Source organism: Bemisia tabaci, chromosome 7, assembly GCF_918797505.1.
Source record: "Bemisia tabaci chromosome 7, PGI_BMITA_v3".
NCBI lineage: Eukaryota > Metazoa > Arthropoda > Insecta > Hemiptera > Aleyrodidae > Bemisia > Bemisia tabaci.
Window position 1 is genome coordinate 52,522,570 of NC_092799.1, and position 24,162 is coordinate 52,546,731.

The window sequence follows — 24,162 nt, forward strand, 5'->3', positions numbered from 1 at the left end:
TATTGGCTCTTCCTGGGCCAAATGCACGAAAAAATCAAAATCGAAACCTTGACCCAGCTCTGGACGGTGCACAACGCAAGGCCTCTCTGGCGGTTGTCCACGGAGAGCGCTAAAAAGCTCGAAGCGCCTGCAATTTTTCGCACGCAACACGCACATCGAGTAGGCTCAAATAATTGCATTCTACTATTTGACCACCAACGCAACGGTCATCATTACAACTTCCAATCTAGGTAATAAATAAAGATGCTGCCCGGTGGCGGCGGGGCGTGAATGATTGCTTATTAATAGTCCCCATTCGAAGCTAAGGTGAAGAATCGATGAATAAGGTGTTGGTGCGAACAACATATTTATTGATCCTTTTCCATAGGTTTCGCCTAGGCAGATCATTCGATATATCGCAAATCACGCAACGCCACTTATATTGTCGTTTACTTTACTTGTTTTACTCGTCACCGTTAGCTGGAGTTGTCGTCCTCATTACTCGGAGATCTTGTTTACATACATTAAAAACTAGTATTACTCTGCTTAAATTATTTCGGTTTTGTGCGCAAATTATCAATTCTTTACGACGTTCACGGTTTATATTATGAGCACTAGAAGCTTACCTTTAAGAGGTGTAAGTATACATTTTGAGGTGTATACATTTTTAGGATCTAATAAGCGGTGAACATTCCCTCCTTAGCATTTGGGTGCGTTACGCTCATTAGCAACACCCCCCTTACTTGAGGACAATACTCAAATCCACTCTTGCCATCAACCAGTAACTTCCTCTTCTCGTTTTATCTTTTAATACTGACCCTCTAACTTTTCATTCTCAAAAAGACTCAAGCCCTAAAATAAAAAATTCAAAAATACACACAAAAGAGTTTAAGTTGCCTGGTTCCAAATCGTAAATCTCCAATATCAAAGCATTTAATTCGTCCGCGGCGCCTCTTCCACGAAAGAGCGTAACTACATTTCAACGCTGCCACATTTCTCCTAGCTAATTGCATTTTTACCAGGAGATTCTTGGCAATTTCTAGCTGAATATTTCACTAATTTTTCTTCTGAGTTCATGCAAAAATCAGAAACATTTTCAACGAAAATAATTATGCAGGTTTATTCTCAATAACGATGAATCATTCGAGTCAATTTTGAAACCTTGGAATGGAGTTACGCCGGAACGACGGAATCGACATGATTACTTAAGATTTAAAAAGAGTCGATTAGTGCAGTTTTCGCAGTTTTCTTGAATTTTAATATCTGGCGCTTCGGTCTTTTCAAGAATTACCGTTTCTATTTCTGCATGCAGAGTACAACGAACTCGGCTGCAATAGCAATTCTCTCAAGTTGACAACAATACTGCCGTGTTAAGGAAAAACGCCGTACGAACCTTCAGACATTGCCAGGTTTCCCTCGATAAAAACCGAATTTACCGGGAAAATTGTGAATATTTTTTCCAAAATTTTCACGCAATTTCGTACGCAATTTAATCTAAAATATCTGAAGAATTCAAAGAAAAATGTGCATGAATATCGTCGAAAATACATGTTTTATAGAGGAAAATTTGGCAACTCTCAAATGTTCATACGGCGTTCTTCCTTAGCTCGGCAGAATAGGTCTCGTTGATTTAACAACGTGAAAACAATCGATATTCATCAGGGTAGGCTGCTTCGCCTAGAATCGATTCATTACAATGGGTAAAAACGGAAGAAATTCATTGTTTCCAACCAGCGAGAATCGCCAATAGTCGGAAGTAGACGAACTACAACTTTTCCGCCGCAGCTGGAACTGAAATTGCATTCTGTTTTATTGCAGCCGATCGATACAGGCACGAGAACTTCGCCAGTGCAGTTCCTGCGCCAAGTGAGCGTGATGAGTAAAGTCACGAAGAAGGGGGGGGGGGGAGTGGTTCATCATTTCTTAGGAGGAAAAGAAGTCATTTAAACCCGTCGATTCGGAAACAATGCCTTGAGTTTTCTCCGATTATATCCGAGGATGCCCTGGGGGTAATAATACAGTAGCACGTGTTATCGGATCGGGATTAGATGTTTCCACGAGCATGGCTGGAAATTTTTCCGGAAAGAGGGAGGAGGCAGCCCCCCCCCCCCCATTGGGGCTCCAGTCTCGCTACCCTTGCTGCCGCGGTGGAAAAAAAAAAAAAAAATCTATACAAATTTGGTTACGTTACGTTCGTATTTTCCACTCCTACCAATCTTAACTTGTGCTTGTACCTTAACTAACTCAGCGATCCTTTAAGGAAAACAATAGTCGTTTACTGCCGTGCTAAGGAAGAACGCCGTATGAACATTCGAAAGTTGCCAAATTTCCCCGATAAAATGTTTATTTTTAAGGAAAGTTACGAATATTTTTCATTTAAATTTTCAGAACCTTTAGGTGAAATTGCGAAGAAACTTATTTGAAAAACTGGGAAAAACATATTCATAAGTTTATCAGGCAATTCGCATTTTATCAAAGGAAATTTGGCAACACTTGAAGGTTTATACGGCGTTCTCCCTTAGCACGGCAGCGTTTACCGTCGAGATTCTAACTTTGCGGTGCGCCCAAACTGTTTACAAAACATCGGCTTGTTTTCTATACGATTCGCTCAATACGTTGCTTATCATTCGATGAAAAGGTGATTCGAAAAGTTAAGCGATGAATCTCTAAAATTTTGAGTTTCTAGTTATCCCTATGAAGCTAGCGGAGGATTTTTTTATTGACGGTGAAACTACCAGCAGTCCGATTATAGAAATTGATAGACAAAGCTATAGACAGAGAAGACAAAAGAGATATAAAGGGCTCCTATTGGTGGAAGCGGATGGTTGAGCAATGGACAAATCAGGTAGGTAATATACTAAGTAACGGCAATCTAGGAGGGACCCGAAAGTTAGTCCATCATTTCCTCTCCTAGTCCATAGGAACCACCCATTTCAACCTATGGGATAGCTCCATACTCCCTATGTTTTTTTTGTCTATCGCCATGTTTATCAATTTCAATAATCGGCCGGCAGACCAAGTATCTTTGCGACGTTGCAGACTTTCTGTCATATTTTATTTTTCAAATGGAAGAATACTCTGCGTCTATCCTTGAAAACTTCCTCGTGTTTCTTCTCCGTGCGAAGAAAACTCTGCGAAAACTTCGATGAATGATATTGATTAGTTCTCCTTTGAAAAAATAAAACAGGAGTGGAGATTTTTAATTACAAGAAACGAAATTAGTGGTCTGGTACTTTCATCGTCGATATGTCTCTAGTCTCCTCCCGAATTAAAATAAACCCCAAAAATACGTACATATAATTATTGAGCTTTAAGACTAATCGTCTTTTACGACCTATTTTAATTCCTGAAGTTCGGCACTTTCCGAGCAAAAAATTCCCTCTGGAGGTGCCCTTTTGGCGAAGACGTTTATATGCTGCTCACGTCTACCCGAGAAAATATAATCCGGCCAATTAATTGGACAAAGTGTGAACCGCGAAAGACAAAAGTTCCGCCCGGTCTCCCGCCGTGGCGAAACTCTAATTGAAAAATTACTTACGAGGCGGTATAGCGCCGCCCGGTGCAAGAACCACTTAACTCGCATTGAATCTCTGAGAGTCGAACGCTGCTTCTGCCCAACACGTCGGAACAGCAGGGCGCGCTATAACCTAACCACAGCTGACTTTACGTAACTTGAATTATAACAAAGTTTGTGCGGCTCCTGAACTTCCCAAAATTTCTCAGAGCCTCCGCTTCTTTGACGTCCTATCAAGGATCTTAAAATCTCTTTCTTTCGGTTCTTCCAAGTCTCCGGGCCCCAAAATGATAAGTTTCTCTCGAACTTCAGCCAACATCAAGAGTACCTGCGACTTGCTCAACTACTGAAATCACCGGAAGTTTATACAGAGGAAACTAGAAACCGTTTTAAATAAGAGTGCCCCTTTTGAGAGGACGTTGGTGCCCCATCTAGTTTAAAATTCCGTGTTTATGATTATCTTAGGTTACTTTTACTCAGTCAAATTGACCAAAAGGACTTTGTGGATTGATTAAATTTTTGGTTGAATCAACCAAGGCTGTGGATTTCTCTGAAATATTAGGGAATGAGGACAGTGGCGTGGCATGAATAATGGACTGTCGATATCTCTCCATTTGAAGCTATGGTAAAGAATCGCTTATTAAGGTGTTCGTTGCAAACAACTTGTCTATCGATCCTTTTCCATTGGTTTAAATGACAGATCAATCGAAATATCGCTAATCATGCCACGCGACTGAATGAGGAATGAGTCCTAGTGAGCTAATGCACTCTTGTTCCTCTTGATATCACTTAAAGCTTGAGTTGCGAACGGCTATAGAACACCGGAGTATCACCGAATCAATAGGATGGGATCAAGATTTGAACCTCCATTTTTAACCCACAAATTCGGTCGATTCAATCAACAATTTTCCTAAAAACACAGGAAAATGAGTAACTAAGGATTAAGAACGCCAAACACAAAGCTTTTTTACGTTATCACGAGTAGGAATCTGAGAGTCTTAATTTTTATAATTCTATATTTGTTTTTGTTTCTTGGTAGAGGAGAGGGGTTGAAACCACCCTAAAACGTTCCAGACTTTGTGCACCTAAGTTGCGGTGATCGCGATGAGTTGTGATTTGATGGGAGAATGTAAAGCGATTTTATCAACGTGTATTGTCGGATAAAAAATTGCGCTAAACTGCAATTTTATTGTATGAATTTGCGACAAAATCACGATTCTATCGACGGCGATTTATCGCAATATTATCGAAAATAATCGTGATAAATTGAGATGCAATTCAGATTTTATCGAATGCAATTTTATAGAAATAAAATTTCAACAAGATCGAGGATGATCGCTCAGATTTTAATAATCCTGACGATTTTATCGCCCAAGAATCGTAAAAAACCGTAACTTAATTCCAAATATTGCGTATTTTCCGTTGTTAAAACTACTGGGGGTAGAAGTGACTTTGAATACATACATCTATCCATCTTAGTCAATTTCTTCACCTCAAATTGGCTTCAATCATGAGTGGCAGACCTTCTCTCCACACTGAAAAAAAGTATCACGATCTCAAGTATAGCTCTGGCTGATTTTGGCGCCAACCATAAGAGTAGTTGCACCTGCTAGAAGTCTAAAAACACCAGCCAGCGGTATAGTTAATCCAACCACACATTTAAGCGACTTAACTATATCTCTGGATTGTGCAACTACTCTTAATATGTGTCGCTAAAATCAGCTAAGCGTATAGTTGAGATTGTGATACTTTTTTTCCGTGCATCTAAAGGAAGTTGCGAGTAGAATAAGACACATTAGGGGATCTCTGTGACTATCAAGCGAGAAAATCAAGTATTGGTGACAACCGAGAGCCCCGGATGAAAACAAAGAGATCAGCGACGATCAAATATTTACTTTATCGTGGAACCCGAACCAAAGTAGCCGGAGGCGGCGGCGAGGCAACGCGGCGGCGAGATCAGCGGGTTGCAGATGCCGGGAACTGCAGGCGCTGAGAAGGGGTATATCGATGAACCCAGTGGCACAGTTTCCGCCGCCTTTTCTTGACACGGATACGTCTGCCGATGAATGGGGACTGGCCGGCGCGGTAGGTGGGGTAGGGGGGTGACGGCGGGAGCTAAGGGTGGTGGTGGATTGGGAGAAGGGGTAGAATGCACCGACTGCGCGCGCAGCTCTGCGAGGGGTGGGGGGTATATTGATCCAGCCGCCAGCCCTGCACAAACCTGGCACATTCCGCACTGCAACCCGGTGTGCGAAATCGGCACGAATCAGGAGTCGTATCTACCTGTCTACAAACTCCCAAGTTGTCGTGGTCAGTGCCCATTGCTTACCTTCAAATTTATTGGGTGCAAGAGTTACGGATTTCTTTCGTCGATAAATGTTGACGCGGTATTTCGGGAGTGATTCCGGCACAGTTTTCGGGCGCGATTCACGCTTCGCCTTCCTCGTGCTCAAATTCAAGTACAAAGTGTGATTCCCCGTCTGTGATCCACCCAAAAAAGTTCCATTTCCGTTCCGCTCAAGCAGTCTTCCACGGTGAAAGAGAACCGCCCTTTCGAAAGGATGTCACGGAATATTTTTCCACGAGATTGAATTGTTATTTCGAGGACAAGTTTGACGTTCTGTAAGCATTGCCTTAAATTGACCGCACAAATAGCGTTAGAATTTTCACTTAACTCTGGATGGATTGTGGAATTGTTATGACTTCCTATACATCGTGAACAGCAGCAGAAGTCAGGACAATATGTTTCCAAGGAGCGTTTACAAACATTCGCCCGCACTCTTTCTTACTGCTCTTTCTAAAAACATTGATCCTTCCCACAAAGACCCGCAAAGTTACCGCAGTTAATTGTTCTTTATATTCGATTCAAATCATTGCTCAACTTAGGTTCGCCTAAAACCAAAATTGTGTCTTCGTCAGGAGTTAATAAACCATCGCTTGAAAAAGTTTAATTTTAGTACGTGGATTAGCTAAATTGATTTTCATTTAAAATGGAAAAGGTTTTGTTATTGAGGACTGACAGCAAGAGAAATCATAATACTAACATTTTAGTGAACCATAATAGTGATCTGTACGCTAAAATCAACACCTAATAAACCTCATTAAAACAACACACATACTCTCGCGGATGAAACACACTTATTGTGAAATTTTCTAATGACAGGTGCACTAGTCGCTTAGCCTGGATCTTTGCAGTAAGTGTATTTGATGTATTATTGCAAAGGATAATTCTCACAGAGATTTACCTTCAAATTGTCGAAGGATTTATATTTTCAAAGCGAAACTCAATCAAATTATTGTGAGTAACCGACAAAATTGGTTGCCCTTCATAACAGTTTTTATCCCTTTTTTTTACAAAATAAAGCTATTGACAAAAATGGTTGGTCTCCTGCTAAGATTTAAAATTAGTATTTATCTACTGCTTAGTAACACCTTTAAGGAGAATTAATGGCTCAATTTGAACAACTTTTTCACATATTTACGCCAATGGAATCAAACGCTGAGCCTTGTGACATCATCTTGAGCTTGAGCCTTGAAGCAAAGTCTGAATATATTTTGGCCGATGGGAGTTGCCAGTGAGCACTGAAGCCGGAGCCGTGCGTGTGTTCTGATCCACTGGAAGAATGGGGAAGAAGAAAGTGGCCGAGGAGGACCTAATGGTGCCGCCGCAAGACGGTAAAATCTGCGGGACGATCTGCCTCTGCCAGATGACAGCGGTGCTGAGCAGCGTGGCGCTGGTCTACCTCACGGTGGCCATCTACATGCCGTCGATGCGAGCCTTCCAGTCTGGGATCTCGGAAGTGCCGGCGATGTGCACGACGACGAGAGCCGTCACCAAGGACACCTGCGACTGGGGCTCCTGCGGGGAGTGGTGCCTGAGCAAAACCTCCGGGGCCTGCATCCAGATCTACGTGAACCTCCGGCACAACGGCTCCAACATCCAGTACGCCAACTGCACCAACAGCGCGAACAAGACCTGCTACGGGATCGACCAGGAGAACGCGAAGAAGTACCGGTGCATCGCGGACGAGTGCAAGAACCTCACGGGGACGTTCAACTGCACGATGGGGATGTGCATCAACATCACGGACGCCTTCGAGTGCGTGTTCCAGGAGACGGAGCCGCCGCTCAAGTGCAGCGGGAAGCGCGGGAAGATCACCTGCATCGAGCTGCACGGGCTCCAGTCCTGCACGCGCGGGACCTGCGGGCGCATCAAGTCCCCGTACAACTGCGACCGGCGCTGCGTAGACATCCCGACCCGGAACAAGAACGTCATCATCCTGAGCGGCGACCGCGTCTTCCTCTCGCAGTGCCAGAGGGCGCTCCTGGCCGGGAGCGAGCAGGAGATCTGGAGCCAGGATCAGGACGACGTCTTCATGTCCTCGTGCTACTCCATCGAGACGACCGAGGACGGGATGGAGGCCAGCGACTGCATCAACGGCTCCACGCTCGAGAAGTCCTACCTCACCGACCTCACCAACTTCACCTACCTCAACTTCTTGAGCGTGACCAGTACCAAGATCCTCGACGAGAGCCGGCAGATCGCGCCGCCGGAGGAGGACCTCATCCTGGCCAACGAGTCCCGGCTCTTGGTCAACCTGGAGGGCTGCGTCAACACGCTCCGGGACGAGTGTCGCGAGTTTCTCAAGGAGTACGGCAAGGACGGCACCGACCACAACGCCCGCGCCAGGTTCCCGTGCTTCTACGCGGATCACAACCGGGATACCGTCGTGGCGCGCTTCAATCTGGCTATTACTTTCCGCGAGTTCGTCATCGGCTCCACCGTTCCGTCGGTTCTCTTCGTCGTCAGTTGTCTCACGCTCATGCTCTGTCAGAGGACCGTCGAGGTGGGCGACGACTCCAAGATGCGCTTCAAGAAGAAGGCGGCTGCCATCATTCCGGGGGTTGTCGCCGATGACATCACGCCCGGCGATGCAGGGGGAGGAGCCCACGCAATGGCTCTCTGAGATCCGCTTCGTAAGAATTCCTACATTTTAGCTCTGTGTACTCCATGTGCTTCATATATCAACGAAAAAAAAGGTTGCTCAAGTAACATCCCGGGTCTTAAAAATCTGCGCCACCACTCTTGAATGTTGTTATGAATACTCTGGCCGTTAAAGTAACATCCTAGCGACGTTGAATTAACAACCGTAGTGTTCACATCAACATTCAAGAGTTGTCACGCAGATTTTTAACATCCGGGACGTTACTTCAGCAATTTTTTTTTTTTTTCGGAAAATTCGGAAAATTGGACGTATTTATGCAAAGGGAACCATAGCCGGGTTGGAAAGAAGGAGTATGCTCGTTTAGTTGAGGGGCGTAAGAACGAATGGAAATTATTAAGCTCCCGTGACGTCAGCGGTGATGACACAACGACGCACTCGACAGTTGTGCGCTTTAATTCATGAGCCCTGTCCACAACGTTCTTGTCACATGCCCACGGCTCATGAGTTAGCATATTTTTCTTCTTAGTTCCATTTGATTTCAAGTAAAATCCCCTCTTATCAATTTTCTCAAAAGGAATCACGCCAACTTTAACATTGTGTCTTACCCAGCTCTCTAGGGCACACCCCATCTTTCCCAAACGTCTCTGGTTCCTTTTAACATACATGCGCCATGCGTCTGATTAAATCTATCGTGCTGATCAAAAACGCCGGATGATCTTTCAACATTCCCTTCGATGAAACAAACATTTCCTGGTAAACTCATAAAACATTTTTCTTCCAATTTTTCCGATAATTTTGTTCGAAATTTAACCTAAATTATCTGGTGATGTCAAGAGGAAATATTCATAGCTCTGCTCAACAATGATCAATTCATAAGAGAACATATGGAAACTCACGAATTATCGTACGGCGTTCTTTCTTAGAACGGCAAAAATAGCTGTGCGAGCCCTACAGAGAAGAAAAAATAAACCAAACGAAACAAACTCTAGTTCACACATGGCTTACCAAAGTTTTTAAAACCGGTAATCGAAGTTTTTTGGCATGGAAACCGAGTCTACATTTTGGCAACCAACTTTTTTGGTAATAATACTAAGGCATGAATATTTGTACCGAACACATCGGTCACGTAGATTTCCTTTATTTTAGTTTCTATGATCGGAAACTTCCGTTACCTGAACTGAAAACTTTAATGTGCCAGAAGTACAAAAGATAAGTTATTGTGGGTGATGTTTTTTTTCTTCTTCGGGTATCATAAAAACTAGATCGACAGCTCGTCAATGGCGTTGATTTCATTGTTGTAACAATGGAACAGCGCGAATGATCGATTATCGATATTTTCCGATTTGAAACTATGGTAAAAAATCAATTATCAAAGTGTTAGTTGCTAACATCCTATTTATCGATCCTTTCTCATAAACTTACATGGCAGATCAATCGATTTCTCGCAAAGCACGCCACGTCATTGGATTGTATACTTGGAAATAAGGTACCGTCGATCAAAGTCAATCGACAATCTAGTCAGCTTAGAAAGGCAACTAAATTGCCTGACATCGCCCTAAGATTATTGCATACGCAAAAAAACTTCCAATGAGTCGCAGCAGTTACTAGTCGAAATACTCTGCGATTATTTGGGCTTCGTGGCTGTAGGAAACGGTGGACCGAACGGTACCAAGAGGCGCAAACGTCCAAAAATGCAAAACCCAAAAGTACGAGAAACGCAGCTCAAAAGCGCGCAAACCAATATAAATAAATCATTAAATCCATGATTCTTGTCAACGTCTTAGTTAGGATTTTATGCAAGGAGCTTCAAGTCAGGTACGCTTGAACACTTGGTTTTTTAAGAGCCCGGTCTCCCGGTGCTCTAATTTGATGATTTCGAAGCAATCGAGTGTAAAAGACATTTTTCCTACAAGCTTCGGGTCCTGCTTACTGGTCTCAAAACTGACGATAAATTTGTGAACTTTTCTGAAAAGACTTTTCCTTGACTACTGACAACTTACTAATATGTTATTTGCGCGCTCGAACGCAAAATTTCTGAAGTATCTATGAAACGACTCCGTCATATTTTTGTGTCCAAGATTGAGGACGCCGTCAAAATTTCTGGAGATAATGAGCAGAAAATTGGATATTTTCCTGAAAAATATTTACCACGCTTCACTATGCTAAAGTTTTGCTACTGAAAGAAGAAAATCGCAGACATTCATTTATGTGCTTGTGATTCTTACAGATTTTTCCATCTCATTTTATTTGTCCTGAACACGAATGGACATAGTTTTTGTTCAAAGTTCCGTGCGATTTTTTAAAGAGTTTTCTTTGAAAATTTCGCACTGAACCGTCAAACATTTATAACTCTTAAACGGGGAAACATGGAGGCAAAGAACGGCTTGATAAAGTAAGTCGTGAGGAAGTTTACAAATGGACGTTTTTTTTTTTTCAAACGGACCTAAGCGCCATATGGTGAGGAAGGTAGAGGGGGCTTGGATTGGCGGCGGAACCGAACGCCGGGATCATTCCGTCCTATGCTCTCAATGCTTTTCCATGGCGCCTAGTTCTGTTTGACAGAACGCGCTATCCGGCATTCTAAATTCCCCAATCGGAACTCAAATTGGCGTTTAGTTCCATTTGATAGAAATACGTCCAAATATGGTGCTCAGATACCTAGATTTTTTGCAATTTCGAGAACCAGCAAACAATTAATAAGTCTCTGGAAAAATTGACAACGCAGGATAAAAATCAGTGATAGAATACTTTATTGGCACAATAGGCAACGCTAGAATTAAGGTAGGAAGTATGAGAAGCAAGCAAAGCTCCCTCAATTAGTGGCTCACGCCACATATACTGGACGAATTTAATTATGACGCCTGAATACAACTAATCGGGCTTCATGGATGTCCGTGTTGCATACACACTGGGGAGAAGGCGTTTTGACCTCCAGGCACTCAGCACTCAGCGTAGCGCTTCACTCGTGGCAAGGCGACGCTGGCGGGCACTGCTAAGATTCAAAAAGACAGAACGCACCTTGTAATTTTCGTTAATACTACAAATACATCTGGTATGCACGAATAATGATGTCTCTAAAAATTACGATCCGCACATTGTGATACTAAAACTGATGCACAACAGATACCCACATCCTACGTCTCTGTCCAACTATTTGTGCCTGGGGGATACCATTGGAGTATAAACGAAGATTTGAAGGTGCTCTGTCATTTTGGATCCTTGCAGTGCAGCCCACCGCCTCTGCGCCCGCGAATGAAGCGACGATTGTCTGGGTCTGGGGAATCAAAACGCCTTCAATTCCGTGCATAAGCAACGTGGGCATCCATGGAGCCCGGATAGTTGCATCCAGGCGTTGATGTGATGCAATTTGGACGTATTTCTACCAAACAGAACTATTTGCATTAAGACATGAGCCCTGAGACCCATAAAAATATATGCATGACAGGGCTCAAGTCATAATGCACATAGTTCCGTTTGATAGAAATACGTCCATTTGTTCAGTGTTCATCACATGCATCATCAACTGAAGGCGCTGCGCTTGCTTTTCTGGCGCTACTAAGCAATATGTAACTAGTTAGTTAGTTATTATAATTTTAAGACATTCAGCGTCTCAGGCTATTAATGTCTTTACAGATAATTTTGAAAATGGGATGCGCGAGTCTGAATTTTGCTTAGTGTACGATTAAGAAAATAAAGTATGAGAAAAATCCAGAAAACGTCTAATGAAGTTAGGCTGATCTTGATAAGTTTTTCAAACTACTCGTTCATTATAGCTCTTTTTTGGAAGTCGTTTAACTTGGATTGATTTTCACGAACCCAATTTTGATCATTTTGTCTGGTCTGTTTCAGGCATTCCTCTCTTGGAAGACAGCCCAACTCATCATCAGTGACTTCCTACAATCTCACAAGAACAACAACAACAACAACAACAACTGGAGGTCAACGATAGGGCTGCAATATACACTCGCACACTCGGGGGCAAAAATAGAAAAATATTCAAACTCGTTCTAACACATTAATTGGAAATAACTCGACAGACGACTAAATTTTCCGAACACCAAATTGTATAGTTCTACGCTAAATCTAAACATTTTTAATCATCACGAACCCAAGCTTGGCCTACTCACTTCTGTAATTACTCCGAATCAGTTTTCTTCGCATCGTTACACTCGCGCTGTAGCACAGCAAGCTTTACCGTAGTGTGCGCACGTATCATTTATCGCTTTTACGAGAGAGGATTGCGTTAAATTAATTACTTTAAACCAAATAGACTAATTAAATCAATTCATAAAATCAAAATTTGGGACATAATTGCGTCAATTGAACAGCACTGAAACTGTCAAAAAGTTAGTCAGTCTAGACATACATAAAAGAGAGCACATTCAGTCTCGTTAAATTAGGAATTTCATAAGCAATCTTATAATTTAGTGTTAGTTAATAACCCAATTGTGATTAATTTTAGAAATTAACGCATTGATTTTTTAATCGTTACACCACTCAAGAAGATTGAGTCTTAATTATACCAAAGTTCGTAACGCTTAGAATTTCCGGTAACTTTTACCTGTACACAATATTGTAACTTAACGCTCAACATAAAATATTCAAACAGAGATACATCCATTACCCGATTCTCTAAACAATCAAAATAATATGTGCAAATCGTTATTGAAGTAGAGTAATCAATGTCCCCTCTTCCTCCAATGTCATTTAGTCCGTAGTATAATGATATGCGTGTTGTAATTTACCACGCTTGCTTTTACCGATCACATCATTAACTTTGAAAGTAAACCGATATGTTGAAAAACCATCGCAAATTCGAGAGCTATCTGTGAAATTCCACGTACCAAAAAGACTGACAGAGATGTAAATAAATTTAAATGTCTCTAGCCGCTCACTTGAAACTGCACAAAATGCGTCACACTTATCTAATGAGCCGTGACAGGTCAAACTTCAAGACCTGACATTGAGGAAGGCGACCTAGAGACGAAATTTACTCGCAATCACCTCTCTGCAGAGAATTCTTGCAAAAACTACCTGTGATAAAACCGAATCCATGATCAAAAAGGCTTCGGTTACTGATTGTTGAGCTGGCGGACACGGATACTGTGGTCGTCATGGGAGAGGAAAGTGCTGGTGATGGCGAAGGCGACAAGCAGCAGCTTCTCGCTGAAATGACGCTTCTTGCTAAGATTAAATTCTACACATCTCTCTTCCTAGGTAACTACCCCGCTTTTCAATGGAGAATGGAGATGTTGCATGTGTAAGAAATTTGAGATTTGACTATTGATTCTTACGTAAAAGTTAGCAGGGTTCAGTTTTAGAGTCCCCAAATAAAGTGGCAGCCCTGTCAATGTATTTGCTCCCTATCTTCGCATGGAGAGTTTGTCTTGATGTAGAGGTGGACTCTCAGGATAGCGTGAGATATCCCCTCCATTACAGCCTCTACTTTGAGAGTGTTTTTGAGCTTCGGAGTTGATTTCAAAGGAAATCAGTTGGACCCTCGTGTTTCTCGCGAACTTTTACATAAGAATCAATAGTCAAATCGCAAATTTCTCACACATGCAACATCTTCATTTGTAGAGTGAATGATATAAAAAAGAGAAAATCCACCACCTTATGACGTCATCAGGCTGCATTTCCGATTTGAACACATGTATTTTAGTAGATCAGGTCATTTGATCATATCTCCTCTGATCAATTGTTCATTTTAGAAACCGATGATATTCTAAAACTCAGTTCACTCAGTAGTTTCTTTTTTAACATGAAATTAAGAAAATTTCAGACCCCTGCAAATTTTCCATTATTTTCTTTTTGTTAATTAATTTTATCATTTACGTAAAGCCATCACATCGTTATCTTAACAACGTGATTCATGATAAAAAGAAATGCCATTCCTTTGGCCAATGAATTTTAGTTTTTAATTTGGTATTGGTGCTTTGTAGATCTGGCACGACCATGAAAATTCATTTCTTGATTGATAGTGATGAGGTGCATAAAATAAATTGACGGTTTAAAAACAGTTTTTGAACGAAGAGTTTTCAAAATTATGATTGTGACCTCCGATGAAAAAATGAGAAATAAGTCTATAAAATCTAAAAATTAAATCATATTGATTGATACCTATCAAGAGCATGAGCGGGGATTTTGTTTTGTTGTCTCCGCAAAGAAGACAAAATGGATATGGAGGGATCCTATTGGTGGAAGCGGGTGGTTGCAATGGACAAAGGAAGTAGGTAATAGACTAACGAACAGCAACTTACGAGAGACCGTAGAGTTAGTCCATCATTTACCCCCTCCGGCTATAAGAACCAGGCATTTCAACGAGTAGAATCTCTCCGTACTCCCCACGTCTTCTTCGTCTATCGCTTTGTCTATCCAACTCAATAATAAGTCCGCTAATTGTTAAAGCGGGGTCTTTAGGATAAATTGTCTCTGGCAGATGCGAGCTTTTCACCTTTAGCCGTCCGTTTATTCCTCGGGCGGAAATTCGTTTTGCTTTTAGGGCTGATTGTAATGATGGATCTATCGGGTTTCAGGGACGACGGCGATTCTATCGGTTTTCGCGTTTCTGTTCCTGATCCCGTTCGTGGTAGACCCGGCGATCTCGACGATCTTGGCCGACTACGACCCGGAACCAATTACGTGCATGGTCACCGAGACTGTCTACGCGGAGGGTCTCAGCAACTGCACGTGGGCTTCCTGCCGCGAGGGCTGCACCGCCCCGCAGACCCGCTGCCACCAGATCTTCGTCAACTACTCCGTCCTCCACTACCACGAGTTTCGCAACAAAGTAAGCCACCATGAAAAACGGAAAAAAGAAAACAAGGAGAAGAAACAGACGCGAGAGCTTCTCAAAAAACTCACCAAAAAAAGTCGAGTTGATTGAACATTCTGCATGTTGAAAAAGTGTGCGAGAACTCACAGAATGTTAAATTACCCGCAACGGTAGTTAGTTTTACATCTTAACACTGCTGAGGTAACTTCTGTAGCAGTTAATTCAGCATTTTCTAAGTTCTTGCATCATTTTTTTACATCCAGAATGATAAATCAACTTCACTTTCTTTCACTTTTTTTTAGTGTGTTTCATTCATGACAAAATCGACTTGAAATCGGACTAAGGCCCCATAATTAAAAGCATAAAAAAACCGGGACGTTTTGCGGTGTCACGACCGCATTTTCAAGCGGTAAAACAAGGAAAATTAAAAATAAACAAACTGAGCCGCACCGTTGTTACCGCGAGACTGATAATGCAACCGAAATAAATAAAAAAGTGCACTGGATTTTGCATTTTCATTTTTTCGCCGGTTAAAAATGCTTATATATCGCGAAACGTCCCGGACTTTTTAATTCATGTTTTTATTTTTGCGGCCTTAGTCCCATATTGAATTGTTTTTGTATTTGCGTTTCGGGCCGATTTAGTAATATATAAAATACTTAACACTCTGAGATGGAGAAAAGGTATGAGCCTGCGTTAGAACGGGGGTAAGCTGCCGTGCTAAGGAAAAACGCCGCATGAACATTCGAGAGTTGCCAAATTTCCTTTGATAAAATGTTTATTCTTGACGAAAATTATGAATATTTTTCCTTGAAATTTTCAGGAACTTTAGATCATACTACGAACAAAATCCTCTGAAAATTTGGAAGAAAAATATTCATAAATTTACTGGGAAATTCGTGTTTTATCGAAGGAAACTTGGCAACGTCTGAGGGCTCATACGGCGTTTTTCCTTAGCACGGCAGTAAGGGTGTCAGTGCCAGTGTTGATACTCCATTGGTAAAACACACACACACACAAAAAATGGACCCTGTTCAACAGAGAAGAACCAAGCCACATCAGCTATTGAAAAATTTGTCTGGGCAATTTAATTTTTTACAAGAGAACATTTGTACGGGCTCCTTTGAAAATTTCAAGTAATTTACTTCCTACTTTGCAGAAAATTGACTGAAATTTGCACAAAAATTCGCATAACCATTTTCATGTGAAAAGTTAAATTGCACAATGAAATTAGGGAATTGCTAATGCAGCTCTGTTCCTTTCTGCTCAACGCAATTTAAACCCAAAATGTATAATACTCATTTGGTGGACGCTATTTGTGACACAATCATAAAAAATACTTGCTCTAAATACAAGCAAATATTCAAGCGTTTTTCACAATTTGTGATATCTTATAGGAGCAGGACGTCCATCAAACGTATAATGCCTACTTGTCAGAGGAGGATCCGGGGTTGTATTAGAAAACGACACAAGGGGGCAAGGGGGGGGGGCGTGAAAATCCCGAAAAACTGCGCTACGCTTCCAACGAGAAAATGATGAAAACTCCTGAGTCCGATTGAAAAGAATATAAATATTAAGATAGTTACTTAATTAATTTACGACGCTCAGTAACCAGGCCATTTACAAGGAATATACAAAAGTAAAACAAAACGCGTGACTATAGGTCACCAGCAACCGAATGAAACTTGTGACGCCATTGACACTAAATTTAAAAGTAATTTTTTTATCAATCCACCAACAACTCGATTTAAAATCGATGTGGAATGAGTCGCCAATAAAAGTAGATACAAAATTTCGACATTTTAAAAAACCAAGTGATGCAGCAAAAGTTTGGATTTTGGATCGTCAAAAGCTTCAATTATTTAGACGATTTGAACGTCGTGTGTAGAAAATCCTGGATTTCAAATAAGAACAAATCATGCTGATTTTTGCCTACTTTGAAGATTTTGAAATTATTTACCCTAAAAAATTGTGAAAACAAAGTCTTGACATTTTATTTTCTCTTTAATTCTTCTTCTTTTTCTTCGTCTTCTTTTTTTTAATTTGGGGACAATGAGGTGACCAGTGACCATTGTAATTATAATATTTTCCAAATAAATCCAATGGCTCTATCTCCCTCTATCTCTTTACATGAAGTTATTGGATTCCTAATTGTTTAATGACTCGTACAGGCGCGTTCAGTAAAAATTTTTAAAATAAAATATACCATATCATTATAATGTTTTTTTTTTTTTTTTTTGTTTTTTTTTGTCTCTCTCTTCTACTCGTTTAAAATAATTTTTAACAGTTTTCTTTCCATGTTTCAGGGAATCACGAACCTCGAGGGATTCCATTGGGATGTAGCAGATCGGAAATTTCTCATAAACACTGAGGGCTGTGGCTACCCGCCGAGAGTTAACTGTTCAGTTTTTGTGAAAGAGTACGGTCCTGCGCATATTGGAAAGATATTCCCTTGCTACTACAGCCGTGCCTATTCAGAACATGTGAGTTTTTTTCAGTGACCGGGCTCCTCTCTTGAACGGATTAGTTTGTTCAGCAATTCGTTTAACAGTGATTCCACGTGTCATTCGTAGTTACAGTTGAAATTTCAGTCTAATCATGTTAAAATGCACGGCAAAAAAGCAAAGCAGCATCACTTCAAACGAAAAAAATAGACAGCCTCAGACGTGGGTGTTTTTAATACAGAGTTGATCCGTAGGTTGAAGTATGTGAGTCACACACTAGCGAGATAAAACGGTTTATGCTAACGGTGTGCTCACGCAACATTTACAAGATTAAAAGAAAAACAATTTAAAAGTGTGACCATAGATGCTTTTATACGTGAAGGGTGGTTAAAAATTGTGGTTTTTGGTACGTACGCGAGAACAATTAAAATCGAAGACGATCATTTTAAATCAGTGCTCATATTGGTTATTGAATCAATTCCTGCAGACTTTTCAAACTACCGCATGCTACCATAGAATATCATAAACCTACTACCAACCTCATAGAGGTCGAGATTTAGTGCGTCAGTTATTTCAAGTACCTTTTATCGTCCTGCATAGCACGGCGTGGTGGTCCGGTATCATTCTTCCCGTGATAATAATGCCCAGAATGCACCATTCTAGAGACAAATGTAATCCTCTTCTTCAGCTTGCAGAATTCTGCGATAGAAGGTATCTTGTTTGGCTAAACTATACTGGAATCGGAAACATGGACCAAATCAATGCATGAAATTACGATTTGCTGGCATGCATTTCCATGACTAGAGCCTTATAATGCGAATCAGCAATTGAGAGATCTCGGATTTTTGATAACCAATCTCACAAGAGACGCATTCAGCCCTTTTTCATACAATTTTCTGTGAATTTAATTTTTTCTCATTCAAAGATATTCACAGAAAATTTTAAGGAGATATTTTTTTCGGTTTCTTTCAAAAAATTGAAAAACATCATTACAGATCTTTAAACGTTGAAATGGATATGCTCGTTTCTCGTCTTTAGAAATCAATACTTTACGAGTAAGTTAGTTTTAATTTTTCGTCAGCTTCAGAGAAAAATATGTATGAATCCTGCATTAAGAAGGTTTCTGAGAAACATTTTTCGTGAACAGTTTTTCAAATGTTCACACTACTTATCATGGCCTAGAATCGATACTAGAATTTAGAGATACAGTGTTATCATCACGTCATCCCTATCGGTACTTAAACTCTGAACTTAATTCTTAATTCTCTCAAACTTAATTCTGAGAAACATAAATTCTCATATTTCAAGAGGTGACAAATTATTTGTAGCAAATTTTTCCTTTTAGAGACATGATTTACAGATACAACTTAAAAAATTGTTACTCTGAGAGGCGAATTCTTGGGTCGTATACTGCGGTCTCTTTTACAAATGAGAGTTTCTGTTCCACAAAAGTGAGCCCCGACGGTCATGACATGATATCAACTTCTTTGTGCCTGGATTGATCAGAAACACGCTTTATACCCACTTTCATTGATTTTACAATTATCTGTAAAAAAAAGTAGCTTGGATCTAGAGTCCAAACTTTTAATAATATTGACATGAAAAAATACTCTTGACTCAATCCGACTTTTTCTGGAATTGAAGAGCCAAGCTTATTGATTTCGGCGGATTTCTTTTTGATTCAAGCAAAAAGTCTGATTGAATCGAGACTATTTTTTCTTGTCAATGTTTTTAAGAGTCTAAACTCTAGATCCAAGCGTCTTTTTTCCAGTGTTAGCTCAGCAAAGTTTTGTTGAGCAAACACTCTGAACAATGTATCTTCGTGCTTAAATTAGTGAAACTCATATTAAATTCTGCATTCCGATTCAGGTTGTGCTGAGGTACAGCTGGGACGATAATTTAAGGCATCTCATTTTATCTCTCGCTGTACCTAATTTGCTGTTCGGGATCTCAACGGGGGTCCTAAGTTACTGGTACTGCCCTAGATGTACTTCGCAACCCACTTACGTTGAAGAGTTCTCCAATAAGGACGAGTGAGTAGTGCCTGAACATACACCTTACCTTTATTTCAAAGAAATACCGATGTCGAAATCTTAATCCTAAATTGGCGAACAATATTTTGAGGGAGGGCTAAACATTTCATGTCTCCGCTTGGTTTTTGAAAATGTCCGAAAAATAATGGAGGTGTAAAACGGTGGTGATACATCAGCAAAAAAGACTTTTGAATTATATATGCATTCAAAAAGATCCTGAAAATTGTTGAAATTTTAACTCTATTTGGACGCATCTCGAGGCTTCTGTAACGATTTTTCATAATTTTTTGCAGAAAAATACGCTTTTTTACTGTAACAAATACTTTCAAATTGTTACATTCAATAAAGTTGGAAATTTTTTTGAAATTTCAACTCTATTAGGACGCATTTTGAGGCTTCTCTGACGAAAATTTTAGGAATGAACACGGTGTTCTCATTTGAGACTCTACATTAAAAGAGATAAATATCTTCGACGGTCTCAAACTTCTTCTTTTCTCGCACTTTCTCATCTTCTGTCTCGTCTTTCCTTCTCTCTTTTCCTCCTTTTTTTGCTTTCGGCTACGTGCCTATTGTATAGCTCTTCTTAATGATTATTTTGCATAAAAATGACGATTTGGGAATTGCGTAACTGTAACTGTCCATTGGAGCGATAGAATATGCTAGGAGCTGGTGCATTATTAGGAGAAAGAAAGATACTTGCAGGTTGATCCTTGATCAAATTAATTCAACTCAAGTAAAACCAGAGAGTCTGCGCAACAACCAAATACCTCAGAAAATGAATAAAAAGTCATCTGAAAATTTCAGGTGACAACTTTTAAAAGTACAAGTATGGATTTTAAGTACCCATATTTTCCTCGTGGTTATGTATGGTGGGACAAACGATTTTATTGTGGAATACATAATACAAAGAAAAAATTATCTTAAAAAAAGTATTAATAGAGATATGAAACAAATGATCATCATCACTCAGAATGTGGTGTGATAAGTCTGTGAGTAAATAAAAATCTATATAGGCTATCGCACTTACCTGAAATCTAGAGTTGTATGAATTGGACCTTAACTTCACTTACCTGCAATAAAAGAAAAAAACAGTATTAGTTTATATCATCTAAGAAATATATCCGGGAGCAGAATAATTATAAAATAATGTCTTCGCATACTATGATATCAACCACAGACGATTGTGTATTCGAACTGTATCTGTATACTCTTCTATATTCGAACGTGGATGAGATAATTTGGTTCACATACAGTTGGACTGACAAATGTCATTCCGAAAATTGAATCCGATATTTTTAAAAATATGATTTTACTGAGCATAATTTATGTGGCATATCACGAAATTCGCCAAAATTAGGACCTCGTAAATCTTCTTTGGTCTCTTCTATAACCTGGCTGAATAACTAGCTGCCCAAATAATAGTGGTAGTCACTAACTACACGCTGCTTTTTATAATCAGTAGCTCAACTCCGCATCCTTTTCCGATTTTTACGCAAGGCTCCACAACACGACCGAGAAATTTTCCGTCAAAACATTTTCGTACAATCAATTCTGAAACTCTTCACCAATCACGCTCCTGCAAATCACTCTATATTCTTGGCAACCCTGCAGCGATTTCGTCTCCTACGCCTCACCTAAGTTTCAGCCGACAGGGTCAATCTGTCAATACATTTTTGGATGCAACGAATTAGCAAGAATAGCTGCACACGTGCGTTGCTGCAATTAACGAAGCCAAAACGCCTACAATTTTCCGCGTATGCAACACGGACATCCCTCGAACACGAATAGTTGTATTCAGGCGTTAACCATAAAAAAGGCCTGAGCTCTTTCGTTTTTTTGCATGACCACATACAGTTACGAAGTTTGTAACGCCATTGCATTACCATGTGATTGTTGCATGAAAAACGGTTATTCAAATATTAAATCAACGTGAGAAATATTATAAATGTATGAATAAAATAGAGGTTACTTTGAAAAAAAAAAAAAAAAGATCCGTAGAGAATTTACCATTATTCCTTCGCGCTCTTTTTTACACAGCGTGAATTCAAAGTCGATTTTGCCAGAGAGATGGTTACCCGTGCCAGTATATATTAACGTTTCCTTTTTTTCTGGCAGAATTGACTCTGAATTAACGCTGTGTGAAATACAACGTGAAGGAATGGTACGTTCTACCAATCTTTTTTTTTTTCAGTATAGTTTTTGCGGTTAATACCATATTTATTATATTATTGATTTTGCAGTTACCCATTGTTCCTCGTTTCCTCATTTACTTCATACCGAAACATTTATTTATGATAGTATAATCATTTTCAAGCATACGTATGTAATCATCGCAGTCATTATATTTGTTATTTCTTTTAAAAAATATTCTTCATTTTTTTTGAAGGAGTGAAGAAGAAGACTATGAAGATACGGACGAAGCCGAGTACTAACGACATGCTGTGACACAAGTCATCCACTAATGCTCAACCGAATACATCCACCGTGAAATTCTGCCATAAACCTACACACACACACACACTCTCTCTACAGTGAAATTAATTCAACACAGTAACCCAGCTTACCCTCAGCTTAAAAACCAATTCCACGCTTCCTTTAGACTTAAGCATTGCAATTCGCTGCACATCCACTTTCATGCATTACGTTGAAACTCTCCAAAAATATCAATTCAAAACGCTTCTACTCACATTTCAGTTGGATGATTTTTATTATGACAAGCCTTTTAGAAATGAATATTTGTACTGAACCGTTTTTAAGATACTTATTTGCATAGTTTTCATTAAATCTATTTTGATACAAAAATATGTGTCAGCGTTATTTGAGCCACCTTCAGCGTTAAATCAATTGGTAGAGACGGTTTAAAATCCGTGATCTCTCAGGAGATCTGAAAAATTTACCTACTTAATGGAAAATATGAGCGTTAAATCGATCAGTAGAGACGGTTTAAAGTCCGTGAGATCTAAAAAATTTACCTATTTAATGGAAAATATAAAGGGAAAAACCAACTTCAATTGCTCATGAGTACGTTAAGCGTGTTTTCGAACATGAACACCTACATTATGCACGGAAAGATTCATATAGATCAGATAAGGTGACGTCATGTCTCTACATTACTGAAATTTTCTTCACAGAAGGGAAAACCTCATATCGGCATGCAAACTTTTTCCCTAAGGAGTTTTCCCGTTTGACGCGATGATGTAGTTAAGTCCAATGAGAGAGCAACTGTAGATGCGTTCCGATAAATACAACGGACATATTCCATATATTCATTCATATTTTTTACATGCACTCGACAAGGGTAAATAAGTCTGGTGAAAAACCTCTCCACTGTCTGGCCATATGCGTTTCTCGGAAAATTTAAGGGGCAGGACCAGAATCTTGGTAAAATCTTTAGAAGACCCAGCAGCCGGTGTAAGATCTCTAATACACTGGCTCATAGATTTTCGGGGAGTCATAAATGGATAGATGGTAAATAGCCACCATCAGACTGGTTCTTCTGTGAAAAGCAACTTTAAATGGGCAAATATGTCTCGGTGCTTTAATCCTTCGTCAATATTACTAAATAAAGAAAAGATAATTAATATCAAAGAATATTTCAAAAATATTTTCGTCGTGTATAAGAAGAGCTACTCAACATATCAAGTTATCGAATATCAGTAAATCAATTTATTTCTTGTCAGAGAAAAAGAATCTTGATGCAATTGTTGAAAAGAAATAATACCACACGTATTCTCATACGTGCACACCTCTCATATCATGGCTCTCAACAGCTAATGGAGATGTTGCATGTGTGAGGGATTTGCGATTTGACCATTGATTCTTATGTAAAAGTTCGCGAGAAAAACGATGGTGCTACTGGTTTTCTCTGAAATCATCTCCCAAGCTCAAAAAAAGCTATCAAAGTGAAGCCAAAATGGAGGGGATATCCCACCCTACCCCGAGAGCCCACCTCAACATCAAAACAAACTCTCCATGCAAAGATAGGGAGCAAATACAGTAGCAGGGTTGCCACTTTATTTGGGGACTCCAAAACTGAAAACACGGCAACCCTGCTGATGTATTTGCTCCCTATCTTTGCATGGAGAGTTTGTTTTAATGTAGAGGGGGACTCTCAGGGTAGGTTGGGATATCCTCTCCATTTTGGCCTCACTTTGAGAGCTTTTTTTGAGCTTGGGAGATGATTTCAGAGAAAACCACCGCCCATTGCACCATCGTGTTTCTCGCGAACTTTTACATAAGAATACTCAATAGTCAAATCGCAAATCCCCCACACATGCAACATCTCCATTGGCACTCCAGAATCATTAATTTGAGAATGATTGGGGTGTTTTTATTTGAAATTCGGATATTTATATATGATTTGCTCTTTGAAAGAATTGGCTAAACTCGGTATGCTAGTGATCATCCTCAATTTCCTATGTTATCATCCGAATAAAAGTATAAGTAATACCAGAAAATGACAGCCATTTTG

At 40.0% G+C, this 24,162-nt stretch overlaps 2 protein-coding genes across 2 annotated transcripts; both read left to right on the forward strand.

The window, feature by feature from the left end:
• The first annotated feature begins 5,703 nt into the window (after positions 1 to 5,703).
• Teh3 (tipE homolog 3 phospholipid transfer protein) lies at positions 5,704 to 12,430 on the forward strand. The gene is made up of 2 exons (XM_019054845.2): positions 5,704 to 8,470; positions 12,289 to 12,430. The coding sequence occupies exon 1, from the start codon at positions 7,117 to 7,119 to the stop codon at positions 8,458 to 8,460; it is 1,344 nt and encodes a 447-aa protein (XP_018910390.1). The 5' UTR covers positions 5,704 to 7,116; the 3' UTR covers positions 8,461 to 8,470; positions 12,289 to 12,430.
• Positions 12,431 to 13,437: 1,007 nt separating this feature from the next.
• On the forward strand, positions 13,438 to 22,493 carry Teh2 (tipE homolog 2 phospholipid transfer protein). Its single transcript, XM_019054846.2, has 5 exons — positions 13,438 to 13,656; positions 14,976 to 15,229; positions 17,521 to 17,697; positions 19,528 to 19,691; positions 22,078 to 22,493. The coding sequence occupies exons 1-5, from the start codon at positions 13,554 to 13,556 to the stop codon at positions 22,121 to 22,123; spliced, it is 744 nt and encodes a 247-aa protein (XP_018910391.1). The 5' UTR covers positions 13,438 to 13,553; the 3' UTR covers positions 22,124 to 22,493.
• Positions 22,494 to 24,162: the final 1,669 nt, after the last annotated feature.

Coding starts and splice junctions, on each gene's coding strand:
- Teh3 (XM_019054845.2), top strand. CDS start 7,117: ATGGGGAAGAAGAAAGTGGCCGAGGAGGACCTAATGGTGCCGCCGCAA.
- Teh2 (XM_019054846.2), top strand. CDS start 13,554: ATGGGAGAGGAAAGTGCTGGTGATGGCGAAGGCGACAAGCAGCAGCTT. Junction 13,657..14,975: donor CTACACATCTCTCTTCCTAG/GTAACTACCCCG, acceptor ATCGGGTTTCAG/GGACGACGGCGATTCTATCG. Junction 15,230..17,520: donor ACCACGAGTTTCGCAACAAA/GTAAGCCACCAT, acceptor TCCATGTTTCAG/GGAATCACGAACCTCGAGGG.